This window comes from Neolamprologus multifasciatus, chromosome 20, assembly GCF_963576455.1.
Source record: "Neolamprologus multifasciatus chromosome 20, fNeoMul1.2, whole genome shotgun sequence".
Taxonomy (NCBI): domain Eukaryota; kingdom Metazoa; phylum Chordata; class Actinopteri; order Cichliformes; family Cichlidae; genus Neolamprologus; species Neolamprologus multifasciatus.
Window position 1 is genome coordinate 8,957,110 of NC_140458.1, and position 20,411 is coordinate 8,977,520.

Below are 20,411 nucleotides of genomic sequence, written 5' to 3' on the forward strand. Positions count from 1 at the left end.
GAAATTGCATACAAAGCCTGGACAGTAATGACAAATTCATTTGACCAAATATCCCCAGCAAACAATGTGATTATACTGTATGTTGATGCAATGTGTATGTACATGACAAAAGAGAAAGAATAATAAATATATCATCAGTGTCAAGAAATCTATCTTTTTCTATTATGTTCAGTTGTGTTTTGGAATGACTTTATCTTGTGACACAAACTGCAAAAACAGCTGCAATGTAAATTTCAGTGTATTCTGTTTGTTGTTTTTTCGAAGCCGTGGAGCTACGGTGTGTTCTTGGAAAGCCCTGCTAAGTTAAATGTGGCAGCTAATGTTGTGTGTTTGCTATTCAGACTACAGGGTCTTGTACTCAAAAGCGTGTAATTAAGTGCTAAGTGCAAAAGATTGTAATGTTTTATATCAAGATTACTATTCATGAAATGTCAGTCAAGTTTATACTTTTGTAATAAAGTGGCACTTTAAAAAAAATATGCTTTATCTCATAGTCTCGGTTATTAAAACGGACAGAAAGCAGAATTTGCCAAGCACTGCTGATGATGATGGATTTCTCTAACAGTTGCCATCTTGTGATCTTAAAAGCTGCCTGTAGATTCAAGTATTTAGGCCTAGGAAGGAAAGAAGAAATATCTCTAGAAATGCATCCCAATAATTGTAATGGCCCTTTAGGGAAATGATTTATAAACACATAATGTTTTCCCACTGATTTAAATCTAAAGCTGTGCATTTTGTCCTTTGCTTCTTCTGTGCACAACCTTGCAGACCTCATTGAGGAGCATGTATGTGCATGTGTGTGAGTAGCATTCCCATGTTTTTTTTATCCGTATGCATGTCTGTGCGCACGTGCACATGTGCCAGAGTAGCGGGGTCTGCGTCTGAGTGGCTGTGAAGTGTTGGGGAGGGAGGGGGAGGGAAAAAAAAAATAGGTCACCCCTTAAAACAAAAAGCTTGCAGTCAACAGCGCAACCGTCTGCTGAATTTTCATTGGTGGGCTTGTCTCCATGGTAACAGGTTAACCTTGAGGCAGTAGTCACATGGCTGAGCGAGTCTTCTGCTGTCTTGGAGAATACAGCGTGCGTCGTATGACATCCGTGATCACAGTGTCACCCACTCGGCGAAGAGCTATCACAGGAAGAAAAAAAAGGAAAACAGCCCAAAACAAACGAGTAGGAGATTCTGTAGGTGTGAAGATGATACCACGTTCACAGCTTATGTGATGTGATAATCTCGCTGTGAGGAGCATGAATGACTGAATAAACATGAATGAATGAGGCCGTCAGACGCAGTCAAAGTGCATGATGGTGAAAAAACAGAGGATCAGAGAGACAGAGGAGAGACAACACTCAGCATAAGGTCACAAAGTGGCTGTTTTTTCTCCAGAAGGATCAAGAGACGCGAACACGACAGGAAGGTGATCTTTTACTGCTCATTTTTAGCCCTGAAACATTATTATTTACATGTTCACAAGTGAGCATTAACACACCGCACCCAGCAACAGATCAGTCAGTTAAACTGAGAAGCACAAGGATGTTTCCAGCTGCTCACCTCAAACCTCTAAATTGTGATTCAGGTGAGTCCGTGTGCATTTCCTGTGCTGTAAAATAACACATTTCTCAAAGGTAATAAACACACTATAAATCATACTGGAAGAAGCTTAATGTGAGCTATACTGACCCCTTCAGGCCTTAAAGTGCATTGCAGAGAGGAGCCAGGCGGCCTGTGCGTGAACCCTGAGAGGAGCTTTTAAAGTATTCAAGCGTGAGCATGTGACCGTCGGTGACCCGGCACCTCACAGACACACAATGTCAAACTCCAGCAGTAACTTGGGGTGGTGGATGTGAGGGCTGAAAACTGAATCTGTATCAAAATCCTTATCTAATCCCTCCTCTTATGTGTCTTTACTATAAATTTAAAACAACAGCTCTGCTTCAGACATAGGTTTATCCCATTTCATACAGAAAAATCCTTCTAGAGCAGCATAAAGTGTGAAAGTTCACTGAACACTTTCTTGTTGCACCAGCTATTCATAAACTCAGACTTGTTTCCTTTGTAACTATGTATTTACAGTAAATTTTAATGCTTTAATTTGATTTATAAGACACAATAAACCCTACTGGATAAAAAGTGCTCACATTTTTTACTTTTTGCTCTTTTTTATGACGAGGACAAAAGAGAACAGTTGAAAAACAGTAGCAATCTACAACAGTGTTATTACCAATATTTAATTCAGTTTAGTGTATAGTAATAAATCATTATTCTGTAAGACGTCAAACTCCACAGTATTGTGGACGAAGTGACTCCTTATGAGCAGCACTTTGCAACAGTGAGAAGGAAAAAAACCCTTTTAACATGAAGAAGGTGTTGAGGGGCATTTTTCATGTAAAATATCTTGTTTTGCCTGTGCTGAAAAAAATAACATTTTTAACTCTAATTGAATTCAAATTTACTTTTAAGAAATGCAAGGGAGCGCAGGGCTGCGGAGGTTAGCATTGTTGCTACATAGCAAAAGGGGCATTGGTTCAAATTCACTGCCCGACTGGAACCCTTCCTCTGCCTGTGTGGGGTCCCTCCAGCACCCACGGCTTCCTCTCACAATCCAAAGACTTGCATGCTAGGTTCTGCATTGGCTGTAGATGGTTGTCTGTGTCTCTTAGCCTGTGAAAGACTGGTGACTTGCCAGGGTGTATCCCACCTCTCACCCCATGACAACTGAAATAGGCCGCAGCCCCTCTATGATCCTATGAATTGGATATGTGGAAGAAAGGGGATCAAATGCTGTGTAAGTGTAATTACACTGTGTTTATGCCATTACTTTTATATGTTCCCAGTTCCTTTATCCATATTTCTCTCTTAATGCTGTTTTTACCTTCCATGTTTTACCTCTATGTTTTGTTAATCCACCTGCCTGGACTGGAAAGCACTTTGGGTCCAAGCCAGTTGTTTTTAAATGTGCTATAAAAATACAAGTGACTCAACAACTACGTGCAAATGAACATACCAACATATCCCCAATTTATAACAGGCTTCACCACACTAACTTTTATAGCCTGTAAATCCTATACATCACTGCTGCGTTCTATGTGAACCAAATACCCAGAATATAATATTAGCCTGAGCCGTTTAGATGAGTGCAAAAGAGTTAATTGGTTTTAGTTTGCTGCTATGAAGATATGGTTCAATTACATTATAACAGTAAAGGTCTAAAATTATGCTCACAAAACGGTCAAACTAATGACCAAACACGTGACCTATAATGGTGGTAGGGTTCATGCAATCAGACGTTTCACACTCAATCTAAATTGTGTGAAATGTCTTTCTTCTTAAAAACACACATTTCTCCAATGGAGCATAGTCAGAGCTACGTTTAGACACCACTGGTTTTATCGATAGAGATCAGTTCATCTGCGACTTCAAGAATCACACAAATACCTTCAAAATTGTCTGTTGTGCTGTTCACCCCCAAAAAGAAGCACCTCTAACTTTTCATCTAGCACCACCATGATTATGAAATTTATGGGTTTTTTTTAAAATGTGAAACTTCCAAACAATTATAAGATGAATTACATGTATTCACTAATGTCCAGTAATGAAGAAAAATTAAATTATTTAACCACTTCTACAGCCACAGACAAGCTCACCAATCACCAGTTAACCTGACAAACGTGTCTTAGAACTGCAAAAGGAAACTGGAGGAAAGCCCACATGTCTGTGCAGGCTCTCAGTCATCCAGGTCATGGTAGTCTTAAGAGCTTCAAAAGAAGGCGACTGGACTTCAAGCTGGTAAGAGGAAAGCCCACACACGCACAGGGAGACAGCCTAGCAATCAGCAGAAATCGCGCCTAGAAACTTCTTACTGTTGGTGATCTCCTAATTTTTATTCAAATAATATCATATGTGAGCTTTTGTCACTTTTGCTTTGGTCCAATCTGCTGTACTTTGGCTTGGTAATATGTAAAACTGAGACTGTGAACAAGGCAAGCATTACCTGCTACTGTGAGCATGTTTCCATACTGATGCTGCCTCACGGTGCTGCTGTATTGAACTGGAACTCCCTACATGCATGACAGATTTACACATTACTACAGTCAAAACTACTGAAGACATTCACTATATTTTAATTGCCCAACTAAATTTAGTACATTACTCTTTGAACTTACTCCTTTACTCTTTGGCTCTTACTAAGTTCTGGATTTAAGAACAGCTGGTGCAACCTGGACCCATTTAATGACGTTATTGGATTATTGTTTTACTGCACCTCAAAGGCAATGGCACCGCTTTACTGTTCAGTATTAAAATATTTAAGATGAATACTCGAGCAGAACAAAATATCCCTCATGCACAAACCTGGACTCAGACATCATCTTCAGAGGAGTAAAAAAATAATAATTTACAGTACACAAAAGTAAATATAACATTTTTTTTTTTGCTAGTCTACACCTGAAGAGGAGGATCCACAACAATTTTCAAGTAGTTTGTGTTTTCTTTCACAGAGTCTCACAAATGTTTGAGTCAGTGTGACAGCTTCTCCTGGTCCTCTTCATCACTCCAGCTGTCGAAGCCATCAGTCCCAAAGTACCGGTCCCCAAAGTCCCCTAAAAACACACACACAGCAGTGCACTCAGAGCGGAGCAGACATCGCCCCCGAAGCCAGGCAAGAGAAATATGTAACGATAAGACACACTGAAAAACACAGTGTGAAGAGATCGTAAAGCTAAATAGCTGCAAAGGTTGAATGAAAGTTTAAACTGAATTTCTGCTTTTGATATAGATCTCTCTCTTTTTTCTTTTTTTTTTTTACAAGCAATGGCTCAATAAGAGAAAGCTATTTTTCCACTGGTATTTTTCAAGGACATTAAATTGATTTTATGTTCACTTTTCACTTTCTAGTTAAACTCAGCTCACTTCCTACCTGCTTGAATCTAAACAACAACTGCTTGGACGGACATCAGTTTACACATACAACGCTCAAACATTCAGGAGACTCTCAACTTCCAAATATGTGCTCGGTTACAGTGATCAAATGAAGAATTTCTGGTAAAAAAAAATCTGTGCTTCAACAGATATTCTGTTATCAGTTAGATAAATAATAAATCTTCCAGCAATACACAAAGGCTACAGAATATCTGTCTGTATGTTTGTTTCTTTGTCCAAAAACCACTCCTAAGTCGTCAGGAGTTCAGCAACCAAACTTGGCGCACACATACATCGTAGGTCCTGGCAGGTTCTTATCTGCATCAGATATTACAGCATCATCATGTTGTCTAGCAACCGCCTTGCAACAGGTTAAAATGATTTGGGTTTGTTGTTTTTTTTGCATTTATGCACCTTTAGCACCTTATTAAAGCATCTTGTTGTTTTAATTTTATGACCTTAACATCTAATTTATATCCACAAATGTTGAATTACACGTGATATATTATGACACCATCATGCTGCCTAGCAACCGCCTACCCACGGGCTTTAATGACCCATTTTGAGCATATAAAAACATCAACTACCCCTATTTTTTGTCTCAGTGTGATTAAAAATATCAGTTTGCATAAACACACAGACTCAATACTCTATGTATATAAATACATGTGAAGTTGCACTATTTGATTGAACCTTATTATGCAGCTCCAAGACTTGTTTCTTTCAAACTATACACATTTGACCCACAGTTCATAACGAGTCTAAATTGATAGGTAGAGATTTATGTTACATCTGCAGATTTGACTGAATTTTCACAACTACCAGGCTGCACAAGACTATCTTTTTTTTTCCCCGGTAACTATAACATTTATAAACTTGTGCATTTCCCTGTTTGCATTTTCTTGCATGTGCTTTGACCTTAGAGGCCGCCATATGTTTTCATTCTTGTTCTTTCTCATTGAAAGAAAAAGTGCAGACCAAATTGTTCTTTAACTTCCCTTTTTTATTTAACAGCTAAACAATATCGCCTCCTGCAACTCTTTTGGACTCACTGCAGTCAAGCGTTTGGTCCTCGGCAAAGCTGAACAGAGACACCCCTGATTTTGGCTAAGCTGAATGGTGGGCTCTCCGATATGTCCACGTTCGGCACTGCTGTCCCTAACTGCATTTTCACACATGAACTTCAAATAGCATTGCTACGATCAGGCTGTGATCAGGTTTCCACAGCTATCTTTTCTGATGTGCACGCTTCAGGAAATAGTCAGCTTCAAACACACTGTCACTACTAGAAATACTCTGTGTGGATTAGGTGGGCTGCTGCCAGGATGGCGCAACTGGAGGCAGGACAAAGGATGACCACTCATTAGCAGCAAATGTACTAGACGATTAGCTACACCATTCACACATTGGTGCAATCTGATACCAAATGGATCCTGTACTAGGCAGCAGGCAGATTAAAGACCGGCTAAAATGCAATGTGAGTGCATCGGACATTTGTGTTAACACTTGTCCCTTTATCAGGTAAGTGGGAGAAAAGTTCAGGACTGCAATGACTATAAGCAAATGAGTTTTATGAGATTTCAGGTATAATCTAATACTTCCTATACCTGCAAAAAAATTTGTGCCATCATGTGCACCTCAAAAAACAGCTGCAGTATTTTCACTTGTATTCTCTGCAGGACAAGTTACATAATCATATGTAAGTAGTTCTGTTTGTAAAGCTAAGAGTGGGCCATCTGATGTTCACGTTGCTCACTCACTCAGTAGTGACAGAAAGAGAGGTTTGCTTCAAATCTAACATGACACAATCATAATATTACAAACTGCTGGTACAAGAAATTAAATTTGTCAACTAGAGAAACAGATGCTTATTATCTTTTTGTCTGCTGCTTTTTATTTCCTGCACAAAGCTAAAATCATGAACCCAACACCTCCACGCTGAAGGCGGTGTGGTAAGCTAATGAAGATTTATGAACTTGCATTAAATCTTTTTTGTACGTCAGCTATAATTCAAAAGTTTTCTCCTGCTGACTCCAAACTGGAAAAAAAAATACTTCAGGTAAAATGTGTGCACAGGTAGGAACACAGGCCATCTGAATTTACAAGACAGTACGTGAAAGAATGAAAAAATGCATGGAAGTGCTTACCGATACCAGGAATTACATGTAAAAAATCATCCAGGCCCTTGTCCACAGCAGTGGTGATGATTTTGACCTTTGGGAAGGCATAGGCCACAGAGTGCACCCCGAGCTCTGCCATCAGCAGCGACACCAACATGATCTTATCCTCCTGCACCTCATGATCCTGCTCAGCCACACACATCACAGCAACAACAGTTAGTGGCTTCTTGATCACTTTAAGAAGCTCAGTAAGTGGAAAGGATTCATTTGAGGTTTTCCTTGCAGGAATAATACAACTCAAACTGCACCAGAGAAAAAGAATAACATCTACTCAATGCCCACACAGACGGGTAATAAAACACATGTGACTGCCCAAGAGGAGAGGGTCCCTACTGCTGCCTTACTGCAGGGTAATGATGCTAATTTCCACCCACCAATAGGACTCGAACTGCCATCATGGCAGCAGCGCCGGTGGAGACTGTGCTGTCCATTAGGATGACATGATCTTCACTGATGTCTTTGGGCAGACGCAGGTAATGCAGCTGGTGAGGCCAGAGAGGAGGAGACCAGTTACCATGGTTACAAAAGCAGGAAGGGTAGTTACCACGGAGACACACATCATGTGGAAGGGAAAAAAAAAAACAAAAAAAAAACAATCAAAACATTTTCATCTTTTGTTTGATGTGATTTTTGAGACACACCCAGGAGCACGTGAAGTCTTGAAAGCAAAGCACGCACATGGATTTGATGGTAAATGACTCATATTTTTCTACCTCTGGCTCGCCTGAGTCGAGGTTGGTCTGGATGAGGATCTTGCCGATGCGGACGTCCTTGCACACGGCCCTCAGGGCGGGCTCCATGGTCTCTCCTGCACGCAGGATCGACACACCGGTGATCTGAGGAGACGAGGCAGCAGAGCGAGCATGATGACAGAAACCCTGAGGTCATATTCGACTGGAAGCTAACAAGACCTTGTAAAACAAGAACATCACTTACCCCTTTACCGTTGTAACTGCAGCCCTCGTAATCATGGCCCTGTGGGGTCTGAACTGAACACGGCTGCAAAGGCAGAAGAAGAAAGGATGTTTTATTACACACCAAACACCCCACAAACAAACACACCAACATAAAAAAGTGGCACTAAAGAAGAAATGCACAAATATAAACCTGATCTTTAACAGAAACACTACATTTGCACAAGAGTTCTCATATTTATTTATTTATTTTTATTTTTGCTGTAATGAGTATCATAGTGACTTATTTAGTTACTTTTTCAGTAGGTAATCCCTATGAATCAAAAGCTCAAGCTTCACACACTCAGTGTAAGGCAGTTTTCTTTTCTTTTTTTTGTCACTCTGTGTGATGGCAGTGAAAACAGAAATCCCTCACATGGTCATCTCATGCACACAGCTCTGGCTAGCAAGAAGCTTTGGTCCGCACAGAAGCCACGCCCACCTGATATAAAAGATTTTGCTCACAAGGGGCAGCCAAGAGAGAGTAGCTTTGAAGATTTGAGCTGCACCTAGACTCTTCAATCCCTTAAAAAAAAAGTTTATTTTTAAAATGTGAATTATGCAAAGCTACTTCTCAGAAATCCAAATATAAAAACCTGGAGGTGCAAATGGGCATAATGGGGCCACTTCAAGTTTTATCATATTTCCGTGTTACTTTCCTTGCCAAAAAAAAGAGAAAAAAGAAAAAAAAAGAAACTCCCCGGTGAAATTAATTGTTACTGTTTTATGTGACTGAGGAGAAGCTAATAATATCAGCTCATTATGCAGAAAGGTAAAGTCAGCAGATTTAGAATGTGAAGTATGAAACATGCCCTCTGGATAATATGACTAACATGCACGAGCTAACTGTGAAGGGGGCTCTAATGAGGTGCTTTACTCAGTAAGCCTAACAAGTTTTATTACAAGAGTTCACATCAAAAAGGGCAGCTTTTCATTCCTCAATTCAACATAAATAGTGTTCACTTAGCTTTAACACAAGTACATTTTCAGAGAAATACAGAGAAATAATTATATGTTCTGTTAAGTGGTTTTGGTTGTTAACCGCTAGGCAAGCAGTAGAAGGTATAAGGATGAAAAAAGTGAAAACAAGGTTGTCTGCAGTTCAGTGAATCAAAGAAAAATAATTGCAAAAAGCTTTACAGCTGTTTTGTCATGATAGAATATGAAGATGAAGTGGTTTTCATACACAGTATGTAGAACATAACGCTATAGTTACAGACAAAACTTCTTGTTTGCATGACAGTGACAGGCATCACTGAAATTTGGGAGCCGACAGGGTTCACCATGGCTTATTTTACATTTTTAATTGATACAGCCGACTTATGAAACATGAAATGTAAAATTCAGATTATTTTTTAATACTTGCTCATACTTAGTTTGATTATTTAAAGGAACACGTGTATTGCACTTTCATACATCCAGCAGGAACATTGCAACTTTGTTGTTGTTGCGGTGTTTGTGTCCGTGTCCATCGAGGGGTGCAAAGAACTGCAGTTCCTTTAGTGACCACTTGAGGCTGGGTGCAAAACGAGTAAATCCCCATACACTCCCATTTTAAAATGTCCAACTTTACAGCTTTAAAAAAAAAGCTTTTTGGGCTCTACGGATAGTTTTGACTCTTCCAAAAACTCTGAGACAGGTGACTTTTTTATAAGTCACCCACTAGGATGATTGAGTAAAAGATGTGGCTGCGCTGATTTACAGGCAGCCAAACGGTATCTGCTCGGACTCATCACAACACTTCGCTTCACTGTGTGTGCCGTTGGTGACTTTTGGAGCATTTTGATTGACAACCTGACTAATGTTATGTCTTGCTGTGTAGTCAAGAACATCCCAGTAGGTTGTTATTCAGTTTTGGTGAGTGTATTTAGGATTAATTATCTGGTATGTTGTTTCTCAAGCCCTTTTATCCATGCAAGGTAACTTGTGGCTCTAAAAAAACCCAACACAGTGGGGGCCAAAACGTTAATGTTAAAGCTTCAAAATGCAGTCAGCTTGAAACCAAAACTATGAATTTAAATATGAGAAACTCAATAGATTTGGAGGGAATTAATTACTGTTTTTTTGTTTGTTTTGTTTGTTTTAATCACTATGAGCAACTCTTTTCATGCAAGGGTAATCATATTAATAAAAAGTAATGATTCTAGATATTCAAACCAAGTTTACTCACCTGAGATGGTAGAAATGTTAGAGCGTGCTCTATGAGAAGCCGCATTAACCTCTTTGAGTAGAAGATAAACTCGTCTCGGCTGGTTTCTTTGTTCCTGCGGCGGAGGGAATCAAAACGTTTTTAAATTTCAAATTATAGGACTGCAGGAAGGACATCATGATCACATGTCACTACCTGATGATGGTGTGCAGGCCCCTGACCTGCGGCGTACTCTCGAGGACACTGAGCGTCTGGGGCAACGGCTGCGTCTGCTGGGCAGAGGCCAGGAGTGCCCTGAGACAAAGCAGATCAGATCAAAAGGTTTAACTTTGTTAGTCCGACACACTATCAGAGAAAAGAGATTCTGAGGCGGCAGGGAGTTTTCAGAGAGGGCAGATGGGGCACAGTGTGGAAGCCATAGAGGACACAGTTTGAATATAAAATTTCCAATTAAAATAAGCCGACCAAAGTCACAGAAGTGAAAATATGTATCAGCATACCTGACACTGAGTTCACGCTGCATAAAGGGAGGACAGAGAGAGACGATAAATGAAAATAATAGTAGAGAAAAAATAATGTTTCAGAAGATAAGGATGGTGATGCTGTTTTTCCTATTTTAAAAAAAAAAAACCCTTTTAATATCCTGCCCTGACACTGCTAATACGCAAAAAGCACACTTGGATAGAAAAACCAAAATAAAACACTTTCAGTCCTGGATCGGCCTCCCCGCAGCCGGGACCTGAACATTACCGAAGCAGTGTGGAATCATCTTGACACAGAACAAAACAAAAGGCTGCCAAAATCCAATGAAGAGTTTTGAATGTCCCTCAAAAACCTTGGAAAACTATTCCTAAAGAAAAAGCTTCAGGAGTTCAGGCTGTGCTCAAGAATAAAGGTGGTCACACCAAATATTTTGCATGTGCATGCATTAGAACTGTATAAACTCTATTTCTGCCTTATATACTGTATGTTTGCATGTTTCAATAAATCACTGCAGCTCTTTTGCATTTAAACACAAAAAAAATGAGGGACGGCTCAAGACTTTGGCAGAGTCCTGTATGATTTTAGTTTGTTTCCTTCTGTCTTTGCATTTTGACAGCTAAAATCGACATTCACATCTAGTCTTTGTTTTTAGTTTTAGTTACTGAGTACATTTGTTCCTAATTATTATTTTTAATTGAATAGATAATTTATTAAAACAGCAGGGCACTGAGGATTTTATTATATGTGACTCAAACACATATGCTGCTTTTACTGGGGACTGTTTTCAGGATGAGCCACATTCGACTGACTCAGCATGTTCATCACAATAAAGGAACATGTCATCCACTACAACTGCAGGACTCACTTTTCACTGGCTTTTGAACAACAGTAGAGGTCACATGGCTACAAATCTCAGGTTTTGTGTTTTTAATTCAGTTTGCTGGCAATATTTTTCAAAGTTAAAGGGTTAAAAATGTGAAAGCTTGCTCGATGTATTTTTCTTCTGATGCCACTTATCCCACAAAGAATTGGGAGTCTGCATGTTTCAGCCTTCAGACACATGGTGGCACCATGCTCTCAAGTATACGGAGCGATTTGGTGACTCACCTCCTCCAGCTGGCTGTGAACATGCTGGACAATCAGATCAATGGCCACCATATTCCCACCACCTTGGAGGGAACAAAAAGCCGAGAACAGTGTTAACAAATATGTCCAAACATTTTAGTTTAGGTGGTCTTTAGGAAAGACGAGGCCTGTCTGACTCACCTCTTGGTACAACAATATCTGCCAGCCTCATGGTTGGTTCGATGTACTGCTCAAAGGCTGGCTTCACAAACTTGTTGTATTGCTTGATTACGCCTTCAATGTCCCGTCCACGCTCTGTGATGTCTCTGCGGAGCCGGCGGACGAGCCGAATGTCTGAGTCTGCGTCCACAAAGATTTTCATATCCAGGAGCTGCAGGTGCGACGAGCCAACAGTTCAATAATGTTCATTTCAGCCAAGCAGCTGCACAAACAATTCCTGGTGATGATTAGTCTGCTTCACTCAAGAATTCTTCAAAAGAAAGGAAATAAAAGAATGCACTGTCTTACCTGAAGAAGCTCTTTGTCTGCAAACGACATAATTCCTTCAAAAATGATCACACTGGCACCGTACACATTTTTCTGCAAGAAGAGGAGGGAAAGTCGAGTCTTTAAAGAAGAAAGCGGCGCCACAAACAGTCGTTTGAGCTTTTATAAGATTAAAGCTGCAGTGTGTCGCATTGACACACAGTTTTTTTAAAAATTTCAATTTCATTTAAGTTGAATACATTTTCAGCTTTGAATGCTGCCTCAACACTGGGGTTCTTTCTGGTCCATCTCATCTTTGGCATAATCAACAGAGGTTCCTTTAAAGCAATAAAAACCAAACTCACCCAGTCTTTATGTCTCATGTGTGTGGTGAAATCATACACCGGGATCTTCACACTTTTGCCCTGCTTCAGTTTTCTCAGGGTGGAAACCAGCAGCTCAAAGTCAAATGCTCCCGGGTGGTCAAAGTTGTAGTCGTTCTTTGCGGCCAGAGCCTGCTCCTCGGGGGATAAAACCTGAAAGACACAAAATAAAGATGAATTTCAGAGGATCTTCCTCATTAACTTGATTAACTATTTAAAGATTTTAAACGAGGGTTTATTTTATCATTTAGATCAACTTATTACCACAAATTTGAACCATTAAACTCCTGGGCTGAAAATGCAGTTTTATTATAATGCTAACAACTGCACTTCTTCTAATGGCCAATGACTTCTTTAGGCTCTGCAAACAAGTCAGTCCTCATAGACTCCAAAGTTAAAATACGGAACTTAACAGAATTCAAATAATGTTTTAACTCTGGCACAAAACACAGCTTTGATTTTTTAAGTTAATGTACCCATTTGTGACAAGTGTAGTGAGGGTGAATATTTCAAAAACTGACCCATTTATCCTTTGCTAACGCCTAAAGTTAGGAACGTGGACCATCTGACTGAGATTTCATTTCAGCTCAGTCAGTCACTGAGATGGACGTCTCAATTGCACTGGTGCCTTCTTATTAATGCAATTATCTGACAAAAACTACAGATTGCTGTGCTGTTAATTGTAACAGCAGATTTTCTTCTGTGAAGTTGTGTTATTACTTTTAGATTATATTATTAATTAGCTGATACCTTTGTCTGTGGATGCAGAAGAGAGAAGTAAGACTTCAGCATACCTCATTTTGTCTTAATTTACTGATCCCACTAAACATTGGACGTCGGATAGACGTTCAGATCTATATTGGATCCGTTGGTCAACGACTAGTTCTGGACAACTACACACAACCAAACTAGGTCAACATTTGAACTTTGGACTTCATCTGGACGTCTATGATAGGTGCAGGAAATTTATATGATTAATAAATGTAAAGGTGATAATAAAGGTAATAAGGGTGTAAACAAAAATCAACTGGTAGCCTATAGAAAACATGTCCTCCACCCTCTGGACACATGGGACTAAGAAGCCTAAAGATGCAGTGAAAAAACGGCGTATAAAATGTGTCTACGTTTGACGTTGAAAAGTTGTCCACAATGACCACTTCGGGACTACAAATAGACTGTACACGAAGGTCCTATGGACATCAACACTACATGTTCAGTAGATGTAGAAAAAAAGACCTGTCATTACAAAACAACTCCTTCAGTCGACCAAAATTTGACGTCCAAAATTGACACATAAAAGACGTCACTCTGATGTCACTGCGCAGTGGGAAGATTTGATGATGATGATGAGATGAGATAGCCTTTATTTGCCCACAACTGAGATGACAGACCTTGCCGACCATGGCATAAAGACGGGAATATTATTTACTGGGCTCAAAAATCCAAATTTAATAATCAATGGCACTGATTTAATGCTGGACGGCAGGGGTGGTGGATTAGCTCAATTACCATTTGGAAAGTTAGTGGTAATTAACATTTTCTATGTATTTTATTTAAGAAATAAACTAACTAACTACAATTTTTTTCTTTTACTGATCTTTTAAACTCTACAACACAACAAACATTTGCAGTTTCTAAAATGTTGGACTCTTATCAACAAAAGATGAAATTATACTTTTGATACATCTTCTTGGCTAAACCACATTTTAAGATGTTAAACCTGATAACAGCTTATGTGGTTTATTCAAAATGATTGGTTCGTGTCTCTGTGATGGTGATGAATATTTTTTTTATTATGTGGTTCTGAACACTGGGACAGAAAACATAAATATTAACATTTCTCTTTGTAATTTACTAACTTAAGATTTATTTATGTGACAAATTTAATTGAGATCAAGAGTTCCTTTGCAGCAGAGCAAATAGTTACACTCTTTCACTCATAAAAACACCCACAATGCACAAAAATAATTGGAAACATGAGCAAGATTTAAAGTCTTATAGAGGACTGAACATCTCTGCTTATGAGTGTGCGGCTTACAAGAAAAAAGTTGGTCTGAGGAACTTGTTATGACTCTCTATCTGTAATGATTATGTTTTCCCAACTGATCTCAACTAAAGAAGTTGAGTCTATGAAAACAAACACAGATCACAGATCAGTGGGTGCTTTCTGGACTGTTGACTGTGTAACTCACAGCTGGTGAGAGCCGTAGCTGTCTGCAGTAATGAATAGCACGTGGCGCTGTGGTAGAGCGCATCCAGTGGTTTATAGCATTAGCGACAGCATGAACACACAGGATAGGTCCATAATCCTGTGTAGACAGTATGGTGGATCGTATAATGACTTGTTTTGGCTTGAGCATCAAATGGGAACTTTCTGTGTTTGAACAAGATTGAGAACAATCTACTGTCTAAACAAAATATGCAATGTTTCTGCACTGTATCAGTTACATGCCAGTTTAGAGCATGGATGGAAATTTTCAATTAATCTGACATCTTTTCTGAAGATTTACCAAACAGCCTAATATGTTGGTTTCCTGCTGGGACTCAAATTGATTACCTCTACCAAGAAAGTTATGTGATTGGCTCTGTTTGTTGTCAGGATTACACAAAAGGTTCTAAAACAAATTTACATGAAAATTTTACTAGTGGTGTGGCTTAGTTTCACCTAGAAATCTGGATTCAGGGTTTTGTTAATGAGACTTCTTTACACATATTAAAATAAAAACTGTGAGATATACTTTTGGATCCAGAAACTCAATTCATAAAGGCCGTGGAGGGAATTTTTAGTCTTGGTGGAAACCTCAAACTTTTCTTGTTTAGTATACACTGGGTGATTTAAATGAAGTTTAATTGATGTACTCCATTGTTCTCTGTTCCTTTTCCCCTGCAGGTCTCTGTAGGTTCATTTTCACTGCTGCGGCACATGAATAGTCTGTCATTTGAAGGCTGTAATTTCAAGGCAAAACCACAACCTCTTATTAAATCAAGTGACAGCAGTACAGTGATTACTTCGAGTCTGTGATGGAAAAGCTCCTAAGATTACCGAAAGATTTTCTCTGCACATAGATCATTTCTTCCTTTAACAAGCCAACAGATAATCTGTAATAATTACCAAATTGATAACGACAAAAAACACAAACAGGCATCACCTTGTAGAAAGAATCCATCGACAGTAGCACAACCCACGGCACATCCAGGGCCTCAATGATCTTATTGGCCACGGTGGTCTTCCCTGAGGCGCTGCCCCCACACAGCCCTGCAGATCCACACAGCATTTCAAAGGCCCATTATGTGTGTTTTTCAGAGTGTGTCTAATGTTGTCTGCTGGTATGCATGTGTGATAGCACTAAAATGTTTATGGGTATAATATGAGAGAATAGGACATTAAGGACAGCTTCTGCAGCTCAAAGCCACGACTTGGCAATCTGGAGGACAAACAACATCATCAGTGAGTGTCGTACCAATGACAAAGGCCTCTTTTGACTGAGCGCCGTGCTCGTCATACCAGGGCGGCCGGCCAGCGGTGTAGATGGTGCGTGTGCCTGTGCGGAGCAGAGGAGGCTCTGTTTTACTCAGCGAGGTAGCGCTCTTCCTGCGAGGGGCCCCGGCCGGGGGCAGGAGGCGGTCCAACGAGTCCTCCCCGCTCCCACTGCAAAAACAGCAAACAGCAGGGCAGGTCACAGCCTGAACAAACGATCCATGGAAGGAACATGAGGGAAACTGTCACAGCTAGGCCTATAGAGTTATTAGAGCAAATGATGTAGTCTGTATTCTCTGATTTCTAATGCAAATGTATATTTATTTTGAAAATACTTACTGGGCTTTTCTGCATGATGCAGCTAATTTACAGTCACACACAGTGCTAACACTAACATCACTAACAAGTATTTTTTTGTGCTTATGGTCTTAAGAGTTAAAGCTTAGCTAAAACTTATGGCGTCTTCAATAGAGATAGATAGATGGACTGAATTGATTTGGTCTGTATCTTTTGACTTATTTAAGCTAGCTTACTAAGTCTTAATGTACTAAATAGAGGACATCTTGGGCTTTCCATTGATATCTCATGTTTTTGGGTGGCCTCTCTTAGCTCCAAAGAGGAAGGAAATCACAAAAAAAGTTCAAGTTCCTCAGTTCTCAGGAGGATTATTAACCAATATTAACCAATTGTACAGAATCAACTCAAATTTATGCTTGAATAGAAATGCAACTGGCCCATATACACATACATGTACATTCATACCTACACATTCATAGGAATACAAACAAACACATACAAATTAAACTATACATTTATACATATTAAAGTTAATTAGTTCTTTTCTTCCAATAATTCTGAATTTAGAAAGCATTAAATCTGTACCATAGCCAACCATCCTTAAACATCCTGTTTAAATATTTTACTAAAAAATGTGGAGCTCATGGTCAAAAACAACAACAACAGCAAGATACAATTTCTAGAATGCCAACACCTGCTGTGCAAGCAGAAAAGAGTTTTGTCCCTTTACGCAAACACATTACTGTTTATGAGCTCTGCTGTTGATCACTGAGGATGTAAAATCTCATATAAGGGCCACATTCAGTTTTTCTTTGAGGAAAATCTCTATCCTGATGAGAAGGAGCTCTTTCAGTACTAAGATGATATAAATCATATGCTCTGAGATTTACAGGAACCACATTTAAACATAAGTGAGCGTTTCTGGGAGACTTTACACTGACAGTTTGTGCCACCATAATTAAGAAGAACGGTGTTTCATCCCACTAGTGAAGTTCTGAGTCTTCAGGAATTACACATATGAATTACTGGAGCTTTTCTAGCATGTATGAGCTAGCATGTACTTTTCTAGTATGAGAACACTTTATTAACATAAACATAAAGAGATGGTGGTTTATAGTAATGTATACTTTATTGATCCCCGTGGGGAAATTCTTCTCTGCATCTAACCCAGTCTCTCAGTGAAGCAGTGGGCAGCCATTGGGCGCCCGGTGAGTAGGTACCCTGAGGTACCCCTGAGCAAGGTACCGTACCTTGCTCAGGGGTACCTCAGGGTAGCCGGATTCCAAACCCCAACCTTCCAATCATGGGGCCAACACTCTACCTACTGAGCTATCCCTGTCCCTATATAGGATGGAAATTTGCTGCTACTGTTGTTCCGGCTCCACCTCAGCAAGCTGAGAGTTTGAAAAGCTAACGTCACTGTACGCTCAAGATAGTGAATGCCAAGTTGATCCATAGGCATTTGTGCACGTAGATAAAAAGTGTGCGTGAGGGTGACTGCAGCTTGTAGTATAAAGGCGTTGTGAGAGCTCAGTAGGAGTGGAGATGTACTATTGTTATCGTAACAATGCTATAAACACATGCTGTGATTCTTTCTCTTCACTATTTTAAGTTCTGATACTGTAGCCACAAAACAAAAGCTTTAAGTTACACTGTCATTTCTTTTACAGTTATGGTGCAGTACTGGCATAAAGAATATGAATACTGCTTTACCTCTGTCTATAGTGTAGTAGTAAGACTGTAAGGTAATTTATTAGGTACACAGCAGCTTAGATCACAGTGATTTAGATTAGGCTTACATCACCATTAACGATGGAACATGGAAAAGTCAGCTTAGCTTTTGCGTCATGCTCTCTGGGGACTTTTTCTGGACTTATACACTCCCACAGGCAATAATTAGAAACTAAATCGGTACCCTGCTTGTTTTGGATGTGATGCACTACTACAGCGCATGCATACTAAATGGGACAAATCTTGAATGGAAGTGAAGACTAATGAGTGTTTTGCATATTCGAGGTCATTATAATTGTGCAGTAATGACACATTTCAAGCAACCCAAATAAACCCAGCTCTCACACCAAATCACTGCAAACTAATCCGGATACGGCACTCCCTCTGACCTGTCAACAACCCCTGGTTGCGGACTATTTATAGCACTCACACACGTATCCACAGTGTGTATGCGAGCTTTGTTGGGGGAAAACCAGCAGGGTGTCTGTGTTGAGAGAAAACAACAGCAGCAACACTGCAGTCAGCCGCATCTTACCTGCGGTCAGACCTCAACGACCAGCAGCCGGAGATTCTGGCTCCTGTGCAGTCCAGCAGAGTCAAATCTGCTTCGGACGACAACCTGTTACCCTCCAGCTCACCCGTCACTGTGGCAACCTCCCCAAAAACAACAGCAAGCGGCCCTCAGCACTGACCGAGGCCGTGAACGTGTTAATTACAGGTCTATTTCTAGTCTGTTTTCACTTTGTGCATTCACACGTCTGAAGCCTTAATCATCTGAAAAATCTGCTCTTCTCCCCGTGTCCTGCTTTCTCTCTCTCTGCGAGAAAGTGAGTGACAGAGTCTAAGAGGATCACTGTAACACTGACAGCAAAGAGCTGCTTGGCGGGTATTAATAGAGCCACCTCTAAATAAAAAGAAGCCATGATGGATGTCTTCTGTTGATCCTTCCTTTCAGTTCACTGACCTGATCAACAGAAACACTACAAAACCAAATGGGGCAAAATGTTTTCTTATGATACACGTCATGTGAGAAAACAGTGAAAACTGTCAGTCTCAGCCCTTGCAGAGGGAGTTCGGCTGACCAACAACCCAAAGGACAAAGACAGAAGACAGACAGAAAACTGAAAACTGTAAAAATCATTCGTTATCATTTGTTATCTTCAATATCGCTTCACCATTCTAGTGCTTATGGTGTCTGACCACTGGGTTGAGTTTCGAGTTCTTTAATATTCGTCTTTACGATGAATCTTGTGACACTGAGTCTTTGTTGTCTGTTGTTATTTGATCGTTATTCTTGTTTTTGTTTTTTTTTGCGTTTTAATTTTTATTCTGTCCATTATCATGTCACGTGTTTCGTCCCGTCACAAAGCTCAAATCACCTCAAACTTGTTTCATGAACATGACCATGAGTTCACTGTACTCACAGTCACCAGATCTCAATCTAACAGGGCACCTCTGAGATGTGGTGGGACAGGAGATTTGCATCATGGATGTGCAGCTGACAAATCTGCAACAACTGTATGATACCGTCACGTCAGTATGGAAAGAAATGTCTGGCGTGTAGTACTCTGATTACATTCATAACAGGCTAAAATGAGTTTAACGAGCGCCACCTCAAACTTCTCCAACAGAAAAAATGATTAAGGTATTGCTAATGTTTGTAATAAAGATCGAAATGCAGAGGTTTATATATGATCACAGATTGAACTCGTGACTTCAGAGACTGTGACGCACGACTGTGTCAGCATGCAGCTCGCCTACTTCTGAAGCGCATTTGATGCACCTTCATCCCCCATCGTGATGATCCTGATCAGTTAATAACTAACTAACAGAGACAGGGTTTAACGGAATGGTATGTAAACATCTGTTTATAGGAGGTGAAGGAAGGAGGAGGAGAGGAGAAGGGGCGTCAGTGTGGTTAGCGTTATACAGGACGAAGCTGCTGCGGACTATGAAAATGTGAATAAAATAAAAAAAAAAATAGCTGCATTAATTATTTCAGGATTTAAAAAAAAATCATACACAGGTAAAAATACTGATAGCATCGTGTACCTGTCCGAGCGGGACGTCATTATTTTTACCGCACTTCGCCTCCGCTGGGATCCTGAGACCTCGGAGCCGGTAGCGGCTGGTTAGAGCCATGGATAGTTTCTTCGTAGCTGTGCGGAGGGATTGTGGGTAATGTAGTATCTTACCCAGGCAAAGGAACTACACACCACTCAGCTCAACAGAACCTAACGACTCACTTGCAAAAAAACGACTAAATTTTAATATTTTTATTTATTAATT

The 20,411-nt window shown here is 39.9% G+C and overlaps 1 protein-coding gene across 1 annotated transcript; it reads right to left on the reverse strand.

The window, feature by feature from the left end:
* Positions 1-1,878: 1,878 nt before the first annotated feature.
* uckl1a (uridine-cytidine kinase 1-like 1a) lies at positions 1,879-20,365 on the reverse strand. Its single transcript, XM_085144821.1, is given in 16 exon segments — positions 1,879-4,598; positions 7,065-7,221; positions 7,472-7,579; positions 7,811-7,933; positions 8,034-8,096; positions 10,221-10,314; positions 10,395-10,493; positions 10,700-10,716; positions 11,790-11,851; positions 11,949-12,138; positions 12,276-12,347; positions 12,599-12,769; positions 15,766-15,872; positions 16,078-16,265; positions 20,175-20,200; positions 20,202-20,365. Coding segments are annotated over 16 exon segments (1,623 nt in total). The 5' UTR covers positions 20,265-20,365; the 3' UTR covers positions 1,879-4,515.
* Positions 20,366-20,411: the final 46 nt, after the last annotated feature.